General features: G+C 36.0%; 2 protein-coding genes across 3 annotated transcripts; both read left to right on the top strand.

Annotated features, from left to right (window-relative positions):
- Positions 1-723: 723 nt before the first annotated feature.
- Positions 724-9851, top strand: lgmn (legumain). Of its 2 annotated transcripts, none has more exons than XM_054613499.1 (14): positions 724-801; positions 1070-1232; positions 1468-1565; positions 4026-4107; positions 4250-4332; positions 4443-4518; positions 4988-5050; positions 5686-5752; positions 6450-6568; positions 7602-7691; positions 7784-7993; positions 8125-8298; positions 8647-8714; positions 9352-9851. In XM_054613499.1, the coding sequence occupies exons 2-14, from the start codon at positions 1092-1094 to the stop codon at positions 9392-9394; spliced, it is 1314 nt and encodes a 437-aa protein (XP_054469474.1). In that variant the 5' UTR covers positions 724-801; positions 1070-1091; the 3' UTR covers positions 9395-9851. The 2 variants fall into 2 exon arrangements, with proteins under 2 accessions (XP_054469474.1, XP_054469475.1); XM_054613500.1 differs by having other exon boundaries at positions 753-801; positions 1055-1232.
- A 3287-nt stretch (positions 9852-13138) lies between these two features.
- chp1 (calcineurin-like EF-hand protein 1) lies at positions 13139-19328 on the top strand. Its single transcript, XM_054613515.1, has 7 exons — positions 13139-13497; positions 13784-13856; positions 15423-15503; positions 16108-16235; positions 16355-16416; positions 17169-17291; positions 17705-19328. The coding sequence occupies exons 1-7, from the start codon at positions 13431-13433 to the stop codon at positions 17756-17758; spliced, it is 588 nt and encodes a 195-aa protein (XP_054469490.1). The 5' UTR covers positions 13139-13430; the 3' UTR covers positions 17759-19328.
- The last annotated feature ends 7326 nt before the right edge of the window (positions 19329-26654 follow it).

The following is a 26654-nucleotide window of genomic DNA, read 5'->3' as shown; positions in this document are numbered from 1 at the left end:
ACCTGAGCTTAGCTAAGGATCCACCATGGAGGCAATCTGTAAATCATAAATATGCTCAGAATTCATAATTTAGCACCTTTTAATCTGAAACTTGTGATTTGCAGGTGCAGTAAAGGTGGATTGGGATTTTATGGGTTACTTGCTGTAAAAGATTATGTCAGAGTGAATCATATGACAGTTCTTTACTGTGCCTGCTTAAATAGGTCAGAAAGCATTGTGTAACATGCTGCAAGATTTGTGTCTCACACTGTATATGCGAATAATCTTAAGGAAATAATGACATTCATACACAGTTTGTATTCTTTTCCTATCTAATAAATCTAGTGGAAGTAAAAAGTAGCAAAAAACGACGAGGAAATACTCAAGAACAAGTAACTCAAACTTGTACTTGAGTAAATGTACTTAGTTACATTCAATAAGAGATAAGATAAGATAATCCTTTATTACGGATCCTTTATACTGCATCAGACTAATCTTAGTTAGGGCAAAAAGCATTTGTTTATTTTTTATAAAAAAAACATTGATGTGTTTGCTTCAAGGTTGTTTTCTCAGAAATCATCATTCACTGGAAATCTAGTCGATATTTATCACTTAAACCAGGAAACAGACGAGCCCATGTTTTGCTGCTCTTCAAGCACATGACTGTTTACAGCTAAGCCCCGCCCCCCGAGCCCTCTGATTGGCTGCTGCGCGAGAATTCCCATCGACCGCTTTTCCCGACGTCATATATAACAGTCCCACTGACTCCTGCAGAAGGTGTTTACGACTGCTTTCCTCTCCGCACACCACAACAAAGAAAAGGTAAACTAAATGTTTTGCTCTTTTTGTAATATATACACAATATTAACTCGGCTTAGCATGTTTTTTTATTATTATACAATAGCTTTATCCCATTTTATTTGGCTTGTTTTGTTACCAGTTAAGCTCTCTGTGTTCCGAGAATGGGTGTCATGTGACACCCAGGAAGTCATATGGTGTTGGTGTTATTTATATGCTTACCCTGCGTTGTTTGAGTCCACCAAATACTAATCTGTTCTAACATATCACTAATAAGGATATGTTTTAATAGGACCAGCACAGAAGTGGAGGACATGTTGAAGCCAGTCTTCCTCGCACTGCTCGGCCTGAGCCTCGGCCTGGTGAGCACGTTCCCCTCCCAGGAGACCGATGGGAGCAAGAACTGGGTGGTGATCGTGGCTGGCTCCAATGGCTGGTACAACTACAGACACCAGGTGAGAAAACCAAACACACCCAATACAACAACACCAAAATAAACAGCAATAATTAACAAAAGCTGAGGGGTTTTAATACCTGCTAGACTATGAAACTGTTCCTACAGTGTCAACACCTTATCAAGTGCAAACTGTGCATGACTTGACATTACTATTTTTTGTAATCAGCAATGTTTTTTTTTTGATTAGATAAACTTCCCTGAGACTCTCACATATTCCTATTTCTCATTCTCAGGCTGATGCTTGCCATGCCTACCAGATTGTCCACAAGAATGGCGTCCCGGATGAGCAGATTGTGGTCATGATGTATGATGACCTGGCACAGAATGAAGAGTGAGTTGACATTTTCTTTTTGGTTTCTTTGCAGCAGATGTTTTTCCCCCGATACAGAGACTTCTTCTTTCCCCTGAATAGTTCACACACAAAAAAAAAAACCCTTGTAGCTGAGTTCTGTTATGTGTTGACCTTCAGTCTTCCCTGTTTGCAAGTTAGTAGAATATTTAATAAATGTCAGCCTCAGATACTTTATTGTTCACTGCTCCTAAATGTGTTATAACACACAATTTTCATGTTTATGTATGCAGTGTTGTATGTTTCAGTTTAAAGTCAAATTACAGGATTTTGATCTCTAACCATCAAAATATTACTGTATATAACTGTAAAATATGTCCACTCTGTCTAAAATAGTGTCATTTGAAGTGTCGTATAGAGCCAAGCATTTAAGTTGAGGAATGATGATGTCAGCTATATATGTTTCACTTAACTTCTGCTTATCTTTAAGTCAAGCTAAAGCAATTTGTCCTTAATTGACAGCAGATGATTTTGGTGGTTGTTTAAGTCATTTTCTGCCAGTATCTTTGGCCCTGATCCCAATCAGAGTCCTTTTAATATTGGGAATCTGTCAATGCATATACTTGTATTTACTTAAATGTAGATTTAATAACTGAAATAACAGCTGAGACCTCCTAATGTGGTCTATTTTTTATGAGCTACTTGATCCAAATACTTAAGGTCCTGGTTCAAAGATATCTAGTTTATAAGCCTATGTTGAATACACTTCCTGTAAGTCGCTTTGGATAAAAGCGTCTGCTAAATGACTGTAATGTAATGTAATGTAATAAGCTTAAATTATTGATATGATTACCCCTAATTATTGATTAGGGGTAATCTGCTAGAGAAAAGATGTCTCACTCTGTTGGAGTTGTTGGAGCTACAGAAACAGTACGATTGTACAGAAATAAAACCGAGTTGAGGTTTGAAGCCGTACCTATAAACCACACAACAATCACACGCGCATGTTGACATTTCTCGTGTCTCTGTGGCATGTCGGCCCTGTGTGGCTCATCGTCAGAGCAGCAGCAGCAGCACTCAGAGAAGGCTGAGTTAAAGAGATCCACTGAGAGGAGTCACAAGGAACTAATTTTAGTGCTCCTCTCAGTGGATTGGAGTTAAATTACTGCCATGGTGACTGTGTGGACGAGAGGCAGTGAAAGCAGAGACGTCTGTTTCAGTCAGAAAAAGGATCAGTGTTACACAATGTGACATAAAGGAGTGTTAGACGGTACTGAATGTCCACATGCTCAGGAGAATCGTTGACTGCTGTCTTGTATTCTAAAAAGTTGCTGGAATGTATGAAAAAAGTTAATTCAATCTCTAAACAAAGGCTGAAGCAGAAGTAAGATGGGAAACAACCTAAGCTCTGCATGTTAGCTATTTAAATGGTTAAATTGAGCTGGCTATTAAAAATAATGTTCACCAGGGCTGCCCCCTCTTAGTCGACTAACCTGTAGTTTGGTCTCAGTTGACTAAGATTTCCTCTTTTATGAATAAGTTATTTACAAGAAACTCATGAGCACATCTATGATACGCACACGATTTAAAGTGGTGCTATTGTTTGATTTTTGTGAGATACTAAGTTTTACAGATCTGTCGATTAAATCAGCTAATCGAATTATCGAAAAAGTTGTACAATAGTTATTTAACTATGAATTTCTTTGCGTGAGGACAGCCTTAAAGTTTTGTGATCACCCAGTAGTGAAACAACTTGAATTCATAGTAATATAAAACCTAGTAAAGCAGCAAATCCTCATATTGAAGAAGCTGGAGTCAGTGTATGTTTGGTATTTTTGATTAACAAATGACCAAACTAAAGGATGAATTGATTATCAGTGATTATTTTCTGTCCGTGAGCTGTTTATACAGTTAGAAGTTATTGTGTGTTTATGTGGGTGTGCAGAGAAGCAGATCATTGATTAATTCCACTGCATGTTAATTTAATAGCAATAACAAATGACAGCTGAGGAATATTGCTATTCTACTATCATTAGCTGTCCTCCCTCTTTAGCGTTGGCTCATGTGTCCATGCATGATAGTTCTCTGACATAATGAAGGTCAGGTTGTAGAGAAAAGTCACACAACATTTATTGTTTAATATCCGTATCATGCTCTTGTGTGGCTTACAGGATTATCACGTGTTGGTTTAGTGGTTAATAACTAACATTTATGCATAACAATGCAGCAAAGATCACAGCTTTCATGATAACATTTATACAGACTGCAAAGATCAATGGCGTCGGTGCATTCTGTCACACAATGGAGCCGTTGTTGTTGAGAGTAATAGGAAAGGATTCTGCAGTGACGGGGAAAAAACCTGAAGTACTGGTAGTTTTCAGCAGATTTCACCAGATATAATAACAAGGCAGTCAATGAATGATTCACTGATCAAGTGACAGAGTGTTTTGTCAGCCGTTTTCACTTCCCTGTGCATATCTGACTCACATTTTTCATTCCCAGTAACCCAACCCCTGGGATAGTGATCAACAGGCCGAACGGCACAGATGTGTACAAGGGAGTTCCTAAAGACTACACCGGGGACGTGAGTGCTTCTGTGCAAATATATGCAGTTATGACAGTTCAAATCAAAGCTCCTAAATAAATGTTTTGCAGTGCTCTCCATGTTCAAACTGATTTTGTTTGGAGAGCCTTTTTTAGATTTCTGACTGGGTGTTCTCCTGCAGGATGTGACCCCAGAAAACTTCCTGGCGGTGCTGAAGGGTGACTCCTCAAATGTCAAAGGTGGCTCTGGAAAGGTGTTGAAGAGGCAAGTGATATAATATAAAACAAGAAGAGGTGTCGTGAGATCAGAGCAGCACACATACCGGTTCATCAGGATACTTTTTCTGACTAACTTTGGTCTGTTTTTATTTGCAGCGGCCCCAACGATCACGTGTTTGTGTACTTCACTGACCACGGAGCGCCCGGTATTCTGGCCTTTCCCAATGATGACGTAAGCAATGTTCACTCATGAGCTTCAGGCACCAAACCCAACCAATTGCTCTTATGTTGTTGAGCTTGTTTTGTTAAATAAGAATCTCTTTGTTTTGTTTGTCTGTTTACATATGGGAGCACACTACCTAATGGAGGCGTGCATTTTTACTTCTGATCAGTATTGTGACATAAAAAAGAAAGAAAATTGATGATATGACATGATAGACAATGACATATAGCACAGATCAAGTGCAGGATAGACTTTAAAACATTATAAATATAGTTTTTAAATGTTTTTGTACTTAAATGTTTTTTTTTCGACACCATTCTTCGATTAATGTAAACATTGATTCCTTCAAGTTTTCATTTTGAATTAATAAACATCTGGTTAAAGACTCAGAAATCAAGACTACAAAACTGACCAGATCAGGATTTACACCAGTTTAACACAGTGGTTTACCAATACTGTCCTCTCTCTTTCTCTGCAGCTCAATGTTGACGATTTGCAAAAAACCATCAAATATATGCATGAAAATAAGAAATACAAAAAGGTAAGCAGCAACATTCTGTTTAGTTTTTCTATATATATATATGTGAATGATTTTGAAGAAAAATCAAATTGCATTCATTTTGACTTACATTGCAATTATGATCTTATTTGTGATATTACATTTACATTACATTACAGTCATTTAGCAGACGCTTTTATCCAAAGCGACTTACAGGAAGTGTATTCAACATAGGTATTCAAGAGAACTACTAGTCACCAGAAGTCATAAGTGCATCTCCTTTCTTAAACAAGCATCTTAAAGCATAAACCAGAGCAAAAGTATAGTGCAGAAGCAAATTACTACGAAAACAATAATTTGCAACAGACTAATACGAATATAATAAGTGCTACAAACTACTACGAATAGGATAAGTGCAGTAAACAAATACAAATTCAATAAGTGCTACAATACGAATGCAATAAGTGCTACGAGGAAGGAGGGAATGATAGTTTAACATCCATATTCTCACATTCAACTGTGCAGCCCTAGTGTTAACATGCCCTCCAGTAGGTAGGTCAGTGATAAAAGGTGCATCAGGTGATTGTGTATCTGTGCTGTGAGATCAGATCATATGACATGTTTTTGTCCCCCTTTTTTTTGTTGTTGTTGCCCTCACAACGCTCACACATCCACAGATGGTGTTCTACATCGAGGCATGTGAGTCCGGGTCAATGATGACCGACCTGCCTGCTGACATTGACGGTGAGTTGAACTTTACCTCATCAGAATCACTTTCCAGTAAAATAAAATAAAGAGAGATAATGAAGCGGCAGCGATCAATAAGAAGTGTCAATCAAAAATCTTCAACAACATGAAATTGACTTTTCCTCGTGAACATTTGACTTCACTTGCATTTTAACTCGAACTTAAAAAAACTAAAACCAAAACTTACAAAGCTCAACAGGAAAAGGTCATGTGATTTTTTTTTCCGTCATGTTTAGCGATGCTGATGTCAGCACTGTGGTTCCACTTTGTGGACTTCACTTCAGTTTTTCACTCTTAGTCCTTTGTTGTGTCCAATAAAACCCTTCAGTCAGCATGATGGCCTGTGATCATTTGTGAAACCTCGTCACTCTGTCATGTGCTTGGCCTCGTGATGAATAAAACAGGACATGAATTAAAGGTTCTGGTTTTATTGTGGTCAACCAATGTTATCACATCCCTTTTTTAACACACTTTCATCTGTAGTGTAAATGAGATATTTTGAGTCCAAATGTAAAAGAGCAGTTTCATTTCTGGAACATATTCAGTCTTTACCTCTGAATGAGTTCACAAACTGTCCTTTAGAGTTTCAGATGTTGTCTTTTCAAATGCATCATAAGTGGTCAAACCGTTATGTGAGTTGTGTTTAGGTTTCTACCAAACTTCATGAGAGTATATCTCTCTGTTTTTTTTTTAGTCTATGCCACCACAGCCGCCAACTCTCATGAGTCCTCTTACGCCTGCTACTATGACGAGAAGAGGGACACGTACCTGGGAGACTGGTACAGTGTTAACTGGATGGAGGACTCCGATGTGGTGGGTGATGTGTACCCATGTTCGGTTTTTTTTGCCATTCAAATTATTTAAATCTTGTGAGGATAATGAAATTTGAGATGAAAAATCGTGCGTGCACCACTAACGTCTGTGATGAATATAACTCCTCTCCAGTCACGGCTTCACAATAAAAGCCAACCCTGTGTTTCGCCAGATGTATGCTTTTAAATGACACCGAGCAGCAGACGGACATGTTTGGTTGTTTAGCAGTGACTTGAACAGATTTGTAAAAATGTTAGAGGAGTCAAAGTAAACAGCGAGGCTGTTGAGATCAAATTACAAAAAGTAATGCTGAGTTACACACACGCCTCATTTCCTATGAATCCCTTGAGCATGTGAAGGTAATTTGAATTTCATGAAAATCTTACAGATGTTAACTTTTACACATTGACTGACATCTGCTTTCAGCTCTTACTTTTCAAACGGACAGCCTTCAGGTCCTAAAACATAAAACAACATTTTCTAATTCCTTCAACAATACAGTTCACCAACTTCTACCACCTGAGTATTTTGCATGCAAATATATAACATTTTAACTTGTTTGCATGTCTGATTTTTATCAAAAGTAAGCAAGCAATGTCATTTACTTGAGATAAATTTAGTTTTTTTCCTACATTAAGTTTACAACTCTGTTGCCGACTGAAATGAAAGGGTACAATAGCAACTCAGACTATATAAACGTCATTACAGGTTTATTTACTGTTCCACACACCTGTTTTCGACGAGGCAGGAAGAGGAAGTGGTGAACGTTTCCAACAGCAGCTACAGTGTTTTAGAACTTTTGCATCAGCAGCGGTTACACCTGTGACCTCAGATTAGATAAGCCTCCCGAAACAGAAACCTGAACTTCACCAACAAAAAAATTAAACTATCAAGTTACAACCACTCTATTTAGTTTGTGATTTCTAAAAAATGTATATATTATTACAGAATTCTTCCCCCTGTTTTGGGGAATATTTTTTTCTGATACCTGTTAATGATAATAATGTTTTTTGTTCTCATATTGTGCTTCCAGGAGGACCTGAGAAAGGAAACTTTGGTGAAGCAGTTCAAGATTGTGAAGAGCCACACCAACACCAGCCACGTCAAGCAGTTTGGAAACAAGGTGAGAGAAAAATGCAATAAACTGTAAGGGAGAAAAAAAGTTTCCTGCTCATATTTTGATCCTTATTCTGAGTTTCTTTACACTCTACACAGACGCTGGCCCACATGAAGGTCATAGCGTTTCAGGGGAACCCCAAGGCCAGCGGCCAGCCCGCTCCTCCCATGACCCTGCAGCCAATTACACATCCGGACCTGACCCCGAGCCCTGACGTTCCTCTGGCCATCCTCAAGAGGAAGATGATGGCCTCCAATGATATCAGAGTTGCACGAGGGCTGCTGATGGAGATCAACTCCCACCTCAAGGTAAGGACTGATAAAGCTCTGTGGTGTCTCTGCTGTCGTAGTATGTTTCATGTTTCTGGTCCTCTGAAGACGACTGGTCATGTCAATAATGTTACAGATTTCTAACAACATTTGAACACTTGTGTTTCCAGGTCAGGCAGATGCTGGCTGACACTATGCGTCATGTGGTTGAGAGCGTGACGGGCAACAAGCTCAAGGCCGAGGAGGTTCTGAACGACAGAAACACCGAGCTCTCCCAGCACCAGTGCTACAAGACCGCGGTCAACCACTACAAGCACAACTGCTTCAACTGGCACAGATCTGAGGTAGAGCTGCACTGAAGGGTCCTTTCTGCGCATTTATATAAAACCAGATCACACCCAAATTTAGAAAGTGTTTGTGGTTAATGTAATGAATAGTCGGGGTAATACATTCTTTTTTAGCCTGGTGAATGAGAAACTCTTGATCAAAACTTAATGCCTATATTTTCCTCGGGAACTTTCATACAGCTGTATGTGTTTATTCAGAAAAATGTTCTCTTTCACTTTTCTCTGAAACTGTCTGACATTTCAAGTGCCATAAATACGACAGTGGGGGAAATGAACTTTGGTTATTTACATTTCATTATCTCTGACTGGGGACATTTCTTTGACACGTGTCCTCTCTTGTTTCAGTTTGAATACGCTCTGAGACATCTGTACGCTCTGGTGAACCTGTGTGAGAGAGGATACTCTGCAGACAGGTAGGCTCCACTTCACACTCAACACAAATGGTGGTTTAATCTGGATAAAACTGCATACAATTTTTAAGTTGACACAAAGGAAAATTAAGTTATTTGACCTTTCAATGTGAATATTTGATCCTTTTTTTAAATTTTACTTTATTGCAAGACAGGTGACAAAACATAAACAAAACAACAAGAAGACGACAAGCGAATAGAGGCTAGCTCATATCATGTAGTCAGTTTATTGGAGAACAGAGTGATATGTGTGTGTGTGTGTGTGTGTGTGTGTGTGTGTTTGTATGTGAGCTATGTGAAATGATGGAAAAGACAATATGAAAGTAAATAAATAAGAAGGCAGATAACATAAATAACAAAATAATAACATCCATAAACATGTGTGTTTAACATCAATCGGGGTTGTTGTCTCGTTTTGTAATTGTGGATAAGGAATATTATTTATTCATTCATTTATTGTTTTTAATTGTAATTTATGTATTGTTGTTTTTGTTTTCTTTTTGTTTTTTTTTACCGTTTGTACAGCTTTGGGTCTCCCGCAGACCCTTTAAGGAGGGGGCGGGCCCATTGAGGGTTCTTCCCCTTTAAAAATAAAAACAGAATATTTGATTCTGAAACCATGTTTGTTGTTTCTCTGCAGCATCCAGCTTGCCATGGACTCAGTGTGTGCTTACAACAAGTAAAAGGAGCTTCTACAAATCAATGAAAGTCTCAATCAAACTGGTTCGTCCATGTGGGATGGCCTCGGAAGACGGAGCTTCTTTTTGCACGGCTAAAGAATCAATCTGACGTGGAGTTGACGTTATTGTTTTATCAACACACTAACACTTTTCTTTATTTTTTATTTTTTACTTGTGATGTTGTGATTTTACTGAGAACTTTTAAACTTGTTTTATGATGAGTTTGCACTATCACTGTGAAAGGTTTGTGGATGATATTTTACGCCTTTTCATTATTTTAAGCACATAGGATAAACAATTATAACATGGAATTCATGTTAATGTATTTTGCTCTTGGCTTTATCTGTGGTATGGACAGCCTGGCATGAATGTTTGATTGACATGTAAAGAACATACCACTGAACGTTGAATGTTTGTTGAACTTCAAGAGAATCTTGAAATAAATCTGAAAGACCAAAACTGCAAAAAAGACTTATGGAATGTTTTTTTGTGAACAGTCAGCACATTTTTTTAATATTCGTTAATATCATTTTTGCGGGATGATACTACACTTATTGATATGATTCACACATTAGCAGAAGAAGAGAATTTGTTTGGTATTAAAATATCCTTTTTACTCCTCTGTCTGACAGACAGTCAGACCCACATGCATCCTCCTTTAGCATAAACAGCTGTCAGATTTATGGGAACTTGTTTTAACACAGAATATTTCCGTCTCTGAAAAAAGATTTTTCAGCATATTTAGTGTCTGATACTGGGAATCATTCTTTGCCCACATTGCCCTCTTCTTCCTTCCCCTTACACAATATGATGCCTTGATTACATCTTAGCTAACTATATCTAACTATACCTGAAATACAAAATACACACAGGCCACCTTTTCATTTGTCACACAAGACAAATAAGACATAAACCCTTCTGTGATTGGCTGGTATCAATGTTAAAAAGCCAGAGAATTTGGCGAAATGTTCCATTGCTTGATGCAAATGACAAAAGTGATTTAACTTTAATGGTATTCAAGTGATAATATGAAAAAACAACAGAATAATTAAGATGTATATTTATAAAAATGAAAAAGGTTTATCCTGTGAAGTATCCTTACCATGTAAAGGGCCTTTGAGTACCCTTTAAAGTGCTATAGAAATAAAATTTATTACAATTATTTATTATTATTATTATTATTATTATTATTATTATTATTATTATTATTATTATTATTATTATTATTATTATTATTATTATTATTATTATTATTATTATTATTATTATTATTATTATTATCATCGCAACATCTACTAGATCCATTGGCTCATGTACAGACATTAATTGTTCACAGACTATAATTCTATAGTTATTTATTTAATTATATAGACTATAATTCATTTTGAGGATCCCTTGACTTTTCCTGTAGCGCCACCATGAGGCTGACATGACCAAACACATGACCCGATGACATCCCAGCTGTAATTAGCTCTGCTGTCATTAGTCCCTGTGCCACAGATTAGTCTTGGATAGATATTTTTGGGGTTGTTGATTGAATGAACAGAGGTACAGCTCCACACAGGTCAAATAACAAATGCTGCATTGAATAATAAAACTCCATGTAAAGTAATGAAATTGCGCCATCTAGTGGATATTATGATGAAGATGTATTTAATTTGTGTGGAGGTTATTTTTTGTATTTTGTATTTTATTGATGGTTGGCTATATTATTCTTCCCCTGTCTTATTATTACTACCTTTTATTTGACTATTTATAATGTTTGTCTTTGTATTACCTACAATGTGTATTTTATTCATTTGTTTGGGGCTTTTTATTATATAGATATAGATTATTTGATGTTTAGCTTTTCCCTATTTGCTCTGAATATTTATTATAAGTCCCACTATCCATTAAAAAATATGTTTTGCTTATAGTTATTACAATTTGATGTTTGAGCGTAATTGAAAATTACACATTCATATGTTTCTGGATTTTTATTTTAATTAAGAAAGAGTATTTTAAATATATATAGTTTTTGTATTAACTTTTTTGAAGAAGAAAAAAAGACATTTTACGGATCAAATTATTTATTATTATTTTTAGAGGTGATGTTAATATAATTTGTTAGTTTTAATTATTAAATTATATGATTAATCGTTACATAGTAGCATATAACTACTACTCTCTATTATAATGAAGATGTAATTAATTTGTGTGGAGGTTATTTTGGGGATTGTATTGATGGTTGGCTATATTATTCTTCCACTGTTATTTGACTATTTATAATGTTTGTCTTTGAATTACCTACAATGTGTATTTTATTAATTTGTTTTGGGCTTTTTATTATATAGATATAGATTATTTGATGTTTAGCTTTTCCCTATTTGCTCTGAATATTTATTATTAGAAGATATGCACATTCCTTCACATCAAGACCCACTATCCATTAAAAAATATGTTTTGCTTATAGTTATTACAATTTGATGTTTGAGCCTAATTTAAAATTACACATTCATATGTTTCTGGATTTCTTTTTAAATTAAGAAAGAGTATTTTAAATATATATAGTTTTTGTATTAACTTTTTTGAAGAAAAAAAAAACATTTTACGGATCGAATTATTTATTATTATTTTTATTACAATTTCATGTTTGAGCCTAATTGAAAATTACAATTAGTTTGTGGATTTTTTTGAAACTAAAATATTAGGAGTATTGTTTTACTTTTTGTGAAGAAAAATAAACACACATTTAACGAATTGAATTATTTATTATTATTTTTAGAGGTGATGTTAATATAATTAGTAAGTTTTAACTATTAAATTAGATGATTAATCGTTACATAATAGCATATAACTACTACTCTCAACAGCATGTCACCGCCTGACCAACTGTCCCGGTTGAGATGATTAGATTATTTGATGTTTAGCTATTCCCTATTTGCTCTGAATATTTATTATTAGAGGATATGCACATTCCTTCACATCAAGTCCCACTCTCCATTAAAAAAATATGTTTTGCTTATGTTATTACAATTTGATGTTTGAGCCTAATTTAAAATTACACATTCATATGTTTCTGGATTTTTTTTTAAATTAAGAAAGAGTATTTTAAATATATATAGTTTTTGTATTAACTTTTTTGAAGAAAAAACCCCCCCACATTTTACGGATCAAATTATTTATTATTATTTTTATTACAATTTCATGTTTGAGCCTAATTTAAAATTCCACATTCATATGTTTCTGGATTTTTTTTTTTAAATTAAGAAAGAGTATTTTAAATATATATTTGTATTAACTTTTTTATAGAAAAAACAGACACACATATTTTAAGGATCGAATTATTTATTATTATTTTTAGAGGTGATATTAATATAATTAGTAAGTTTTAACTATTAAATTGGATGAGTAATCATTACATAATAGCATATAACTAATACTCTCAACAGCATTTTAACTGTCCCGGTTGAGATGGTCCCCCAAACAGGACGGGATGGGTCCTACTTGGAGCTGCTAGCCTTCCTTTAATATGCCTGACTGTAATACATCTATAATATTTCAAATATCCACTGTTTTATTTAGAATTTTAAATATAAGCTTTATTCCATCAAGAGAGTGGATAACATGGTATTTTAAAATGAAATATGATTTTTATAAAACACATAAGCATTGAATTTTAAGCAGGCTAGAAACTCTGATACCTATTTCCGCGGAAGCTGTCCTTGTAGGGAGGCGGCCTCTCCTCGGACCTGCCCTCTGCTTCCCACCCAGCCTGTGAAACAGGAAGATAACTTGGTCGAAACCCGTATTAGTAGAATGAAAACACGGCAGACGGTGGACAAGCTTTACTAGCAAACAGACTGCAGACTGGGAAACATAATTTAATAGATATAAAACAGCTGCTCGTGTTGAAGTGTAGTAACGTGGTGAGTTCACAGCAAACAGGGTGTTTTTTTAGCTCCCTGCGTTAGCTTGTTTGCTAACTTTAACACAAATCCGGATTGAGATTCTCCCACAGCTGGGTAGGGTGACAAGTCTCCTTAAATCACATTTCATCATGGGATCCAGAGCCTCCACGTTACTCCGAGAAGAGGAAATTGAAGAAATTAAGAAGGAGACTGGCTGTAAGTTGAACTCACACTTATTCCTGCAGTGTAAGATAAAGACATGTGTGATCCCTTTCACTGTACTAAACTTATCCAGCTAGGTGTTAAGCCTAACATTTCTTCAACCACATACTTAAAGGAAGTTACACAAATAGCATCTATTGCAAGACTCTTGTGTAACAGGGAAAGGGAGTGCACACATGCAAACTGTGAATATGACTTCTGGTAGTAGTAGTAATGGAGTATTTAGGTGAAAAGTTATTATTGACTGAAGCAATGCATCCCTGTTATCTCCTCCCCACAGTCTCACACAGTCAGATCACCCGCCTGTACAGCCGCTTCACCAGCCTGGATAAAGGAGAGAACGGCACCCTCAGGTAAGCAGTAACCAAAACCACCTCTGTGGGAATAAACACATGAAACACCAGCCAGATGCTGTGGCTGATTAGATCTGCTTACATTTGGCAGGCAAGCCGAGCAGGACATTTTAGTTTATATAATCTATTCTGGAGGACAGATTGGGTGTTTAAATGTGTGGTAGTTTCTCACTTAAACATTACATTACATGACATGACATTACAGTCATTTAGCAGACGCTTTTATCCAAAGCGACTTACAATCAGTAGTATGTTACATATCATTCACCCATTCACACACTGATGACAGGCTACCATGCAAGGTGCCACCATCAGACTCTAACTAACATTCATGCAAACCTTTGCAAATTATAATAGTTTCTGCCTGTATATATAATATTTAAGTTACTGTGGATTCTTTACTGTTTTTTTTTTAATTGGTTATTTGCTTATTTATAATTACTTATTTTTGATCTTATTTTTTACTATGTCTCTTGTTTGCACTATGCTCTATGCTGCTGTAATCCTGTAAATGTCCCTGCTGCGGGACTAATAAAGGATCATCTTATTTTATCTTATATTAAATTGTCTTTTAATGAACAAGCTTAATATATGCTTTGTCTGTGTTTCTTCCTTTTTTACTAAGAAAAAATATGTTTTTGCGTTCATCAACATGTCCAGAATGTTGATATTCCTAAAACAGAAATACAGAAAAATACGAGATTTAAGCAGGAACAAAAATACTGTTTGAATTCATTTGAAAAGAGTGTTTTATTGTATTTGACACATTTGGAGTTGCAACATTTTTAAGTCAATAAATGTACCACTTGAATAGAAATTCAATAGGAAAGCGAAACTGCAATGTCATTAAATAACGCTGTCAGCCAGAGTGTATGACGACGTCACTCATTCTCAGATGGGGATTGATAATGAAATCTTTCATTTAGCTGATTATCTGAGCAGGTTTTAGATTGTGAAGTTGAGACCTCAGTGTGACATTTCTATGGTTTGTGATTAACTTCCTGCTCGTTCCTTAGTCTGGACAGAACAAACAATAGGTGAAGAAATAGGTAATCATTGCAGCGGCTAAAAGATTTCTTTGGATTTGGCCTCGAGGGTTCATTTGAATATCAGTCTCCAGAGGGTAAAATATAAATACATCCCTTTATGGATTCAGGGAACTTGTTTTGTTTACACATAACATGTTCTTGGTTCTGCTTATTCATGCTCCGGTGTTTTCAGTCACAGCATGCAGTCAGATGACCTTCCTTTATCATCCATTAGTTGCCACAATAGTGAGATTTACACATATCCTAGCTGACCAACTTCCATTTTGTTCTTGATTCTTCCCAGCCAAAGTTATTTTCAGTATCAAAAATGTTTATTTACCGTCCTGTTTTTTTTTGTTCATCTTCTCCTGTTTTCATATTTCAAATCAAGTCTGTTTTTTAAGAATAATGAGGACATTGCTGCATGAGCTTTGTACCATGTTGTGTCTTTTTAAAGTGGATCACAGTGTAAAATCTGTATTAAGCCTTACTCTGTGTTGTGCTATAATTGATTGATCATATCTCCTAATGTCTGCAGTCGAGAAGATTTCCAGAGGATCCCGGAGTTGGCCATCAATCCGCTGGGAGACAGAATCATCAATGCGTTCTTCCCTGAGGGGTGAGTTGTGTGCCTGTTATTGGTCTGCTGTCTTTTAAGATCTTGTTTTTCGCAGAAGTGTGCATTATAGGTTTGAGTCACAACCACCACAAATCTGAACGAGGCCACCAGGCTTTTCAGTTGTGGCTGCCTCACTGCAGACATAAGACGCTCAGTCGTTTCCTGACAATTCTGTGTTTGAAAAAAAAAAAAAAAAAAATCAACTTTTTTGACCACCGCAGGTTCTTTATATATATTCTGCAGTTGTTTTGCTGTTTTTTATCAGTCTGAAAGTTGAAAACCAGATGTTTCCAAATGTATCATTAAAATTCCAAAAAGTCAAATGTGTAGGCGTCTGAGCTTTAGCTGTGGCTCTCAATGGTTTATAGATGTGTTCCTGTTGCTCTGGTTTTGGGATGTTTGCTTTTATAACAACTTGAGAATAGAAGTGGAGAGTGTCCAACGGTGTAAAATGGTGTTGGGTTACGGCTAGTTTGAGTTTTCATTGTGTTGCCCCTACGGCTGAGTGTAAAGGCAATCTGAGCCGCAACAAAGAGGTAGTAGATCCTTTTTTTCTCTGTTTTAATGGGCTGTGTTTTATTATTCTGTGTTTCTTATTTCAAAGAGAGGACCAGGTGAACTTCAGGGGCTTCATGCGGACCTTGGCTCACTTCCGACCAATCGAGGACAATGAGAAGAGCAAGAACGCCGCCGTTAGCGAGCCGCTCAACAGCCGGACGAACAAGCTGCTCTGTGAGTGCAGAGCTCAGCCACACGGGCATGTCCGGGGTCATTCACCACATTCACACGATTTCATAGTGAGGTTAACTGTGTCTGACATGACTTGTACGTTTTTTATTTTATTTTTCCAGTTGCTTTCCGTCTGTATGACCTGGACAGAGATGACAAAATCTCTCGAGACGAGCTGCTGCAGGTGAGTGGATGTGTTTGTCATGTAAATAAGACGCTGAGTCACAGTACAGTATGAGGAAACAACGTGTTCACGCAATAGTTAAAAAAGCCAGATGGTGAATAATTCTAACTGAAATTGGTCCAATGCAAAGCCACTGCTAATACCTCTGAAAATAATTGCTATTCAGTCTATGTTTAAAGAAGGGAACAGATGCTATTGTGCAACATGTCAAAATGCTCCATACAGAGAGGGATTTCCCTGGCAATAAGAAGACTTTGCCCTTGTGCTGATAATGATATCTCACCTTAACTACAGGTTGATTTCTCCCAGACAGTCTAATATCCTGTATTTTGCCTTCGCCCGTGTTATTTGTTGTCCCTCTGTGAAGCCACCTCGGTTTCTGTGACATTGTGCGACCTGTAATTGCTTTAAGCTCTGGGTTAAATGACTCAGACGGATCTCTTGTTTTGCGCAAAACACTTCTGTGTCGCCTGCTTCATGTGATGCACGAGCCTCTATCGCTCTAAACATGCAACTCAAAGTAATGCTGCCTGTTTTCACTGTTTTTACAATCATGCAGTCAAGTGTGGCTGCTGTTTTACTTGGCATTTAACCGTTAAAACTATTAATTATCTGGTGTAGTGCTTAAATACACGTAGCACCAACACCATATTGTTTGAGCAAACATCATGAGTACTATTTAATCTGTGCCAGGAACTGTTTTTCAGTAGCATTCATTAACCACGGAAGTTATTTTTGTTCGTTCTGTACAGGTCTTACGGATGATGGTTGGTGTAAACATTTCAGACGAACAGCTTGGCAGCATTGCTGATAGGACCATACAGGAGGCTGACACCAATGGAGACAACTCCATTTCCTTCAATGAATTCATCAAGGCAAGTTTTGTCTACTTATTTATGATATTAATTTATGCTAAGTGTTCTTACTAAACTAGTAGCAACCTGATTTAAAAAAAAAAAAAAAAAAAAATGTGTTTTTAATGAAAAGTTTTGACCATTAGCAAGTGCTGTACATTTGAAACATTTTAGATTTATTTGGAGATCATGTTTGTGTCAGCAAATGCAAATCACATGTATTTAAATATTGAAACCGATTCAACATCCTGGTACTGTTATTTCCCCCCCCCAAAGTGCATGCTTAATGTGTTGTGTGTTTGAGTTCATACTTGGCTGAATGTGTTTTAAAGCCAGCGTTGAGCTTTGTTTAAACCTGGCTGTGTCTATTACACATTACAAATCATAGAAATATGTTTTGCATCTAAACTTACTCTTTTTGATTCTTCCCTCAGGTCTTGGAGAAGGTGGACGTGGAACAGAAAATGAGCATCCGGTTCCTACACTAAATTGCGTTTCTTTTATTTTTTTTTAATTATGACTATTACTATTTTGAGTAGAGCTTCAACTTGTCAGTTGATTTCAAAACACAACCTCATCCAGCTTCTCAGCGAGCTGCCGTGTCCCACACTACGAGAACACACCTTTAGACCAAGCGTTAGGTAGATAATGTCATAGATTCTGCCTCTGCACTGCTCTGTAAACAAAGGGAAAAGTTGTGTGCCTTGGGTTGTTTTATGCAATGTCACTATGTATTTTTTCCCCCCGGCAAAGGAACATTATTTATTAGTAAACTTTCAGAGGGTCACAGTCAGTACCACTGCTGTTCCACTTTTCACATGAAAATAGATTTTACAGCACAGTACGTTAAAGCTTTTTGCTGTTGCAGTGAGTACCTTTTATTCTAGGTTTACTCGTGATGTTTAATGGATAGATGGCACATGATGTGTCCTTGTCCATGTAAATATGCAATGGCTCAAAGCGGACTTGGTAGATATGGGATTTCACTTCAAAACAGACAGTGTTTTTAAAGCTAACAGGATCTTATGACTCCTTTTTTTTGACTTGTGTCGGAGCATTAGTTGACTAATCGAGTTGTCAAATGACAGAAAAAAAGCTCTGAGTTTGTCTCTTGGAGCATAGCAGGACCGGCTCCACAGATTGTTTTTGTGTTTTACTCACTGAAGTGCCATGGCATTGGTTCCCCTTTGTAAGTTATTATATCAACTGAAAAACCAGAACCTATCGCCATGTTTGTTTATTTTTTATTTTTCATATGGGTTAACATAGCTACTGCCAATAGATTGTAATTATCTGTTTCAATTGTTGGACTTGAACCAAAGTGAGTTTGACCCTCTTTTGAAGCCAGTAACCACCACTGATTCAACATGTGCATAATGTGATATTTAAAGAACTACTTAATTCAGTTACAACTAAAAACTGTGGCTGTAAGAATGAAAATTTCACAAAAACAAATGCTGCTATCTCTTTGGCTAGTGTGTGTTTATCTTCCCTAGCACCTGGTCTATTCAATTACAAAATGGTATCGCTCGGATTTTGCTGCCACTGTGGCCTGCTTTCCAGATTGAGTCTTCAAGCCCTGACAGCAGCTAACAGTGTCAGGCCCTGTGATGGAAATTGTGCCGTGGACTAGTTAGTTTGTAGACTTAGAACAGCTAAATCCGTAATAACGTGCTATGGTTCTATATATCTAATCAGTCTTCCTGTGGTTTAGGAAAGTTTGTGTTAATGTATGCACTGCTTCAATATGTGTCTGCCAATTTATTTTCCCACTGAATAGTTCCAGACGCTAAAAAGAATCAAATGCTTTCATATAAATATATTTTCTGTACAGGCTAGTGTACATGATTTGTGCTAATGGCTGACCCTTTAATCTTTAATGTGGGTTTGTTAAATCATAAAAAGATCACCCTCCAGCAGCTGAGTGCAGGAAAAAGAACATGATCATATAATTAATCATTATGTGATTATCATTCAGATATGTGTCACATGTTATGTGATGTTGGTATGGGTATTATCAAAGTGATTCATGAATTTAATTTGAATAAATTAAGTGCCATGCTTACTTTTTGTCATTCATTGGTGAAGTAGTGAAGTTTAACCTTCTGGTTTTATTTTGGTCCTTAGTCTGTATGAACACTTATTACCTGAGGCCCAGGTCAAAGGAACACAAATGCAAACCAGTGCCGTCTGGCTAGGGCTGCAAATGTGTGCTTTCCTTTGAGATTTTATACTTTTAGGTACCCCACCAATTCTCAAAGGAGATGATGTACTTATTACTCTGTAATCAGCTGCTGTTACTAGTTAGTTAACTTTGCAAAGTTTAATTTTACATGAAAAAAACAAAGAATTAGTACAGGGTTGCATTTGGCAGTTATTTCCATTATTAATAAATCATTAAATTAATTGTTTTGTCAGCTAACATTACAGTCATTTAGCAGACGCTTTTATCCAAAGCGACTTACAATAAGTGATAAGTGTATTCAACATAGGGATTCTAGAGAACTACTAGTCACCAGAAGTCATAAGTGCATCTCCTTTCTTAAACAAGCATCTAAGAGCATAAACCAGAGCAAAAGTACACATAACAATAAGTGCAACAAACGAAACAAACTAATACGAATACAATAAGTGCTAAGAGGAAGGCTCAGGGTAGTACTTCTTGAAAGATGTCAGAGAAATAGAAGATATTCATTTTATTTTTTACATTAAAAGGTAGGAAGCAGCAGTCAGTTTAGCTATATTCATAAAAAAAGATACATTGATTTTAAAATGAATACAGTACCAGTCAAAAGTTTGGACACACCTTCTCATTAAGATAAGATAAGATAAGATAATCCTTTATTAGTCCCGCAGCGGGGACATTTGCAGGCTTACAGCAGCAGAGAGTAAAGTGCACACAAGAGACATAGTAGAAGAAGACAAGATAAAAAAAATTAAAATTAAAAAAAAAAAACAAGTATTATAAATAAGCAATAAAAAAAAAAAAAAAAAAAACAGTAGAAAAACAACAATAACTGAAATATTATATTTACAGACAGAAAAAAACTATTTTAACTATTTTAACTTTTTTTTTTTAACTATTTTGAAGTTATACCTATTTTGAAGATATTATATCTTCACTACTTTGAAGAATCTAAAATATAAAACATTCTGGTTTGTTGAGCATTTGTTTGTTTACCACATAATTCCATATGTGTTCCTTCATAGTTTGGATGTCTTCAATATTAATCTACAATGTAGAAAAAAATAAAGAAAATAAAGAAAAAACCACTGAATGAGAAGGTGTGTCCAAACTTTTGACTGGTGCTGTACTACTTACTAATTTAACTGCTACTTGTAACAACTGGGGTAAACTAGTTCACTAAGCCAATGCATGAAGTAAACTTAAATAATTAGTTATATATATATATAGTTATATAATTATTATATATATAGTTATATAATTATTATATATATATATATATATATATATATATATATATATATATATATATATATATATATATATATATATATATATATATATATAATAATTAGTTGACTAATCGAGTTGTCAAATGACAGAAAAAAACATTTTGTATACAGTACCAGTCAAAAGTTTGGACACACCTTCTCATTCAATGGTTTTTATTTTATTTATTTTTTTCTATATATATATATATATATATATATATATATATATTATATATATATATTTTTTTATATATATATATATATATATATATATATATATAATAATGATATGATGCTACTAGACGGCTTACTTAAACACTAACCTACAGTTGAAATAATTATTATATGCCTTTTATATTTGTCTGGTCATTGATGTCATATGAAGGCAGTAAACGCACCACAAAGGGATAAATGTCAGAAGTACATCCGGGGCGGGCCTTCAGTTTGATTGACAGGTCATCGCAACAATCGGAACGCTCCTCCGTTGGCTGGTAGTAGCAGAGCGAAAATGGCGTAGAGCGGAGGGGCGTGCGGAGACGGGGACGAGGGGACCTTCTCCTTTCCGGGACGCAGGGGAGGAGAAACAAGGGCCCCTTGTTGGTGGGTTATCGGTTTATCTTTCTATCAATGTGTTCTGCTCCCCCCAGCCCTCCACGGAACCTGGCGTACGAGCACTTTGGGAGACCTGAATTGTCACCGTAGAAGAAGAAACCCCTCTGGCTTTTGTTTACCACTGTGAGCTGCAGCAGCTTGAACCCCAGTGGAAATACCTCTGCATCATTTCAGACCAAGGTCAGTGCATAGACGGATCCTTTATGCACATCTTTTCTCGTTTCTGGGAATTGACAATGCATTTAAAAAGGAGAATGTACTACTATATGAAAAAACAGACAATGAATCCACAAATAATGTTTTGCATGATAAAATCCTTTAATTTAAAAAGGAAGGATTTCATTCACAGTTGTGGTCCTATTTTGCATACTATATGAAATATAGTAGTACATCTATAGTAAATCTATCTTTATTTTGTTGTATAGTATGTGTATTTATTGTCTGTGTAGTTGTATAGTATGTGTATTTATTGTCTGTGTAGTTGTATAGTATGTGTATTTATTGTCTGTGTAGTTGTATAGTATGTGTATTTATTGTCTGTGTAGTTGTATAGTATGTGTATTTATTGTCTGTGTAGTTGTATAGTATGTGTATTTATTGTCTGTGTAGTTGAGCTGCTGCAACACTTGAATTTCCCCCATGGGGATCAATAAAGGAATATAATAATAATATAATAATATAATAATATACATTTTGCTTACTCAAATGATAATTCATCACTGCAATCAGTATCTGCAAAATCAGACAACTCTGTCTTTTAGCTGGACGTCAGAGCACTTCGATGGATTTATTGACCCATTGATAATCAATTTACAACATCTTCTTGTTGTTTTAAGGATATAGATTAGAGCTGGGGCACTTAGTTGATAGATTGATTAGTCGATCAACACAAAAGGAATCTGCAGCAATTGTGATAATCTGTTTAGTCCTTTATGTTTGGGTTTTGGGTTGTTGTTTAAATGAATAAAGACATTTGAAGATGTCCCATCGGGTTTAAGGAAACTGTAACATCTGTTTTTTTTTTTACTATTTCCTTACATTTTTATAAACAATCAATCAGTTTATTGAGAAATAATCATCAGATTTTCTAGACAATATTATTAATGAATTGTTTTGTCTTTGAGATGCTTAAGCTTTAGAAGAGACTAAATTGTATAACAAAGAAATTAAATGTACATTTTTACATTTAGGATGGCTTTTCCAGTCCACGCAGTTGTGAAACCAGCCAAAGCCCGGACTGGAGGAACATCTACCCTTCAAATCAGCACCATCGACCGGTCACCTCCACGACCACCCGGACCTGTGGAGGTAAAGGACGAAGAGTCATTGTGAGGATGACCTCTTCTGGGATTTTGGGACACGGGTGCCCTCCTTCCTGCTGTTGCTGGGACATTGGCCCTCTCTCCTCCACAGCATCCCCCCCCTGTTGTGACCTGTTTCTGCCACATGATCATCAGTCAGGACATCTGCCAAGGTTGTGGGCTAGTCTGACTTCCATCACGCACACTCTGACTACGTCTACATGCAGCCAAATGTCTGAAAGTCTCCATTATTTGGGCATTTTCAGTCAGATCTGGGTTGGACTGTAATCCTGCTGAATGTTGACGTAGTCACTGATGCTTCCTAAACAAGTAAACTGTAATTAGGTCAAAGCAGTTTGATAATGAACAAACTGCTCTGTTTTCCCTTGGAAAAGAGTAAAGACACGAGATACTGTAGCATAGATCAAGGCCTGTGATTAACTTAAACTCATAGGGTGTTTTCTGTTTGTTTTTTGCACTACCTCATTGCCATAACAAGCGTGATCAGTACAAGTAACTTAATGGTTGTCAAGCGCCACAGCAGTTAAATGTTGTTCCTGGATTCATTTAGTGTTGGAGGGTTTAATAAGTGAGGTTGTTGACGGGTGAATAGGAGAAGGCCAGAAGCACATAATGCACACTGTCATTTACTGTAACTACAACCATTTTGAGGGAAATTGAATCACTCAAACTGTGGTGTCCTATGCATCTGTTCTAAAGGCAGGTCACAATGTATTTTTATTCGATGCTCTCATTTTTGCACTTCGGTGCTCTCCTTTGTCAAGTCTGCAGGTTTATTCAAAAATGTAAGGTAGAGACAGAATTGGCAATATTCCCCTTGCGACTTTATCCTTGATATCCCTAAAATACGGCAATTTGCAGTGTTTGAAGTTAGTCTTTCGTCCCTTTTTTGTTGTCTTCATTTTGTCTTTGACTTACTTTTATGTTGATTCTCTCCGTGCATATGTTCTCATTTAGGCCTTTCCCTCCTTAACATGATCTCTCCTATAAGAGATGTAGAAATAGAACATTATTTACACACTGCAGGTAGAGACAGAACTGACAGTTTGATTCCTTTTGTGTAGGTAAATCAATGTAATATATTGTTTTTCGTGATGACATAATTTGTCATGATACACAAGAATGTCTAAATTTATAACAACAAGCACATGTTAAATTCAATTTCTCAGAAAATCTGATTATTTGCACTACAGTTCTTAATTGGATCAATAAATAGTCATTTTTCATAATAGTATACAAAACAATGTGGTCATTTAATAAACACTATTTATTTATTGAATTACCAGAGAACATACTTAATCGTGATAATCCTCGTCTTCATGATATGAAATGACTATTATCAGGGTAGAGGATTTTTTGCCGTGCCCTACTTTTGTGCCATTAACCGTGAGACAAAATAACTCAAAAGTAAGTGAATCTGTCGTATCAAACATCATTCTTTGTCTCTGCCTGCAGTTTTTTTATGTGTCCAGTAAGATGAGAGATACCAGTGCTGAAATAGCAGCTCCTTTGTTCCTTGGATTTGTCCTTACTGAAAGGAAACCCTGGTCTCATTCCTTCAACTTTTATTTTCCCCTTAATTTTTATATGAAAAAAAAGAGAGGAGAAGAAAAAAATCACATTTACCGGGATTTGTGCAATATTTGATCTTAACTGTCATGTTGTTGACCAAACTGTATATTGTATAAACAAGTGACAAGTTGTTTGAAAGCAACAAAATCACCAATGTCTTCCATTAAGATATGTATAGACTCATGTGCATTAGCTTATTTAGCGGGACTGTGGTGCCAGCATCACAGTAGCCATGCATGACCAGTAGTGATGCTTGCTTCATGAAGAATAGTGAAAAATCGATTTCTAGACTTAGCTGGAGCTCAAAACTTCGGAAACCATTTCAGTCAATTAAAGGGTAGATTGACGTAATATGCCTTTTTGATTAAACCACATATAGATACAGCTTTGTTCTACAATTTTAAACTAATGCAAGATCTCCCTTTTATTCCATGTTTAGGGTGTAGAATAAGTAGCGTAGTGAAAAAAATAGAATAAAGCATGACTCAATCAGGATATGCAGTTAATACGTATTAATTCAAGTTTATATATGCGCAATATGAGTAAGTGCTTTCTAAAAGAACTGCTGTAGGATTCTTATCTGGAAAGAAGCTTCAGAGATATCCTAAATTGTATTTCTAAACTCTCAAGTACTAAAATAATTCGATAGTTATTATGCGGCAAAATAGCTCCCCCACAAAAAACAGTCTCAAATTTGACATTGAAACCTTTTATAGAAATGTTCTATTATATAAGAGTAGTGATTTAACCTTAGATTTGGTTATATATTTGGTTTGGGTCCGACGTTATGTTTTAGCCTTAGAATTAAGATCTCATCATGGCATTGTATTGTACATAATACCTCATAGTTTTGAGATTCAGAGCGAGATATTTTAATCCATAAAATTGTATTTGATTATAGTTTTAGAAGCAATAACCTACAATAATGCATGAGTTTAGTGCCAGGGGTGTAAGTGTTTAAAGGAGTCTGTAATGTCCCCCCTCTCTCTCTTTTTTATGCATAAGTACGGTAGCTATCTTTTAGTCACTTTTTGTGGGAGCCGTATAATATTTGGCTTTAGAATACAGTATGACTGATGAAGGGTTTGGGATACTTCCTGAAGAACAAAGTGTTTGTGAGGACAGCCGTAGCATCGTGTATTTCACAGACAGATCAAAGTCAATACTTACATGTTTCCCTGCCTTGTATTCTTTCAACACCAAAAAACAATAACGTAAACCAACCGGTACATGAGACGCTTTAAAGATTTAAATCCTTGTAGCATTTTTACGTCCACAAAGCCCACCCCGTTCCTTGTAGACTTTCAGTAACTCTGTGGCTGCAAAGGACTTACTGAATGAACTTGACACTTGTTTGAAAAGCACTTTCTCTCGATGTACTAACTTGCACTGTCATCATCACCATCCTGTCTTTAATACTGTGTTCTAAAAAAAACCTGTAACGCTCTTTTGTGGGGATTTATAATCACAATTTATAAACAAGTAGCCGTCTCGCAACATGAATATATGGGGTTTAAAAAAAAAAAATATGCATGATTTAGCGGAAAAACGAATGATTTGTATTGCATGCAATAATCCAACTTTGTAATGTGACTGAGTGTAACTAGGCTGTTGAAATGTTCATATCAGATGTTCTGTGACAAGGTGACAACCTGGGGACGGGCGTTTGACACAACAGCAAGCATGTTGAAGTAGCTTTGATCACCACTTGTGGTTTTTACAGAGTAAATTGCACCAAAAAAAAGAAGTAACGGAGAGTAGTTTTACATGTTTCTGCTCTCTCTCTCCGTTGTGTCGAACATGAACATGGCAGAACAGCCACAGTGCAGCTGAAAAACACTGATCAGCCTTCGTTCCCATGACAAAAAAAACTAAACTAAACAAAAGCTTCAGTTAAATGATTAATGACATTACTTTCTTGGTCATCTTTTTCCACTGAGGAGGTGGACTGTGTAGAAACTATGCACTCCAGAGGGAGGAAATGGGCATGCTTATTACGTGTGAGCCTCTTGTCTGGTTTTGTATTAACAAAAAAAAAAAAAAAAAGAATCTGTATCAGAAATTGAGCAATAAAATGCAGCATGGTGCCAATTGGATGACTGCGTGTTGAATGTTTTTTTTGTTTCAGTTGCAGGTTTGCATTTTACATTTCCCAGAAATCTAAAGCAGGTACACAATGTAGAAAGTCTTTGAAATCGTCCTTCTCAACTCCAACGGAACAAATGTTTATTTAAAAGTTAACAGTTTTACGCCTTTGAAGAAAATCCATCATGTCATTACAAAATATTTAAGCTTAAAGTCCCAAAACGGATTCAATTCAGTTTAAACATCAGTCAGAAGGAGTGTGTTTATACTTCACCACAATAACGCTGCAGGCATTGATCAAAACTAATGAATGAGACCCAAAGAGCCGTTCTTTGCA

Source organism: Anoplopoma fimbria, chromosome 15, assembly GCF_027596085.1.
Source record: "Anoplopoma fimbria isolate UVic2021 breed Golden Eagle Sablefish chromosome 15, Afim_UVic_2022, whole genome shotgun sequence".
Lineage (NCBI taxonomy): Eukaryota > Metazoa > Chordata > Actinopteri > Perciformes > Anoplopomatidae > Anoplopoma > Anoplopoma fimbria.
Note: the sequence above shows the minus strand (reverse complement) of the source record. Positions and strands in the feature narration are given on the sequence as shown.

Excerpts from the sequence above, each read along its gene's own strand:
- lgmn (XM_054613499.1), top strand. The coding sequence starts at position 1,092 with ATGTTGAAGCCAGTCTTCCTCGCACTGCTCGGCCTGAGCCTCGGCCTG. Across the intron at positions 4,519-4,987 it reads TGGCCTTTCCCAATGATGAC|CTCAATGTTGACGATTTGCA; the intron begins GTAAGCAATGTT and ends CTTTCTCTGCAG. Across the intron at positions 8,715-9,351 it reads AGAGGATACTCTGCAGACAG|CATCCAGCTTGCCATGGACT; the intron begins GTAGGCTCCACT and ends GTTTCTCTGCAG.
- chp1 (XM_054613515.1), top strand. The coding sequence starts at position 13,431 with ATGGGATCCAGAGCCTCCACGTTACTCCGAGAAGAGGAAATTGAAGAA. Across the intron at positions 13,498-13,783 it reads AATTAAGAAGGAGACTGGCT|TCTCACACAGTCAGATCACC; the intron begins GTAAGTTGAACT and ends TCCTCCCCACAG. Across the intron at positions 15,504-16,107 it reads AATGCGTTCTTCCCTGAGGG|AGAGGACCAGGTGAACTTCA; the intron begins GTGAGTTGTGTG and ends CTTATTTCAAAG.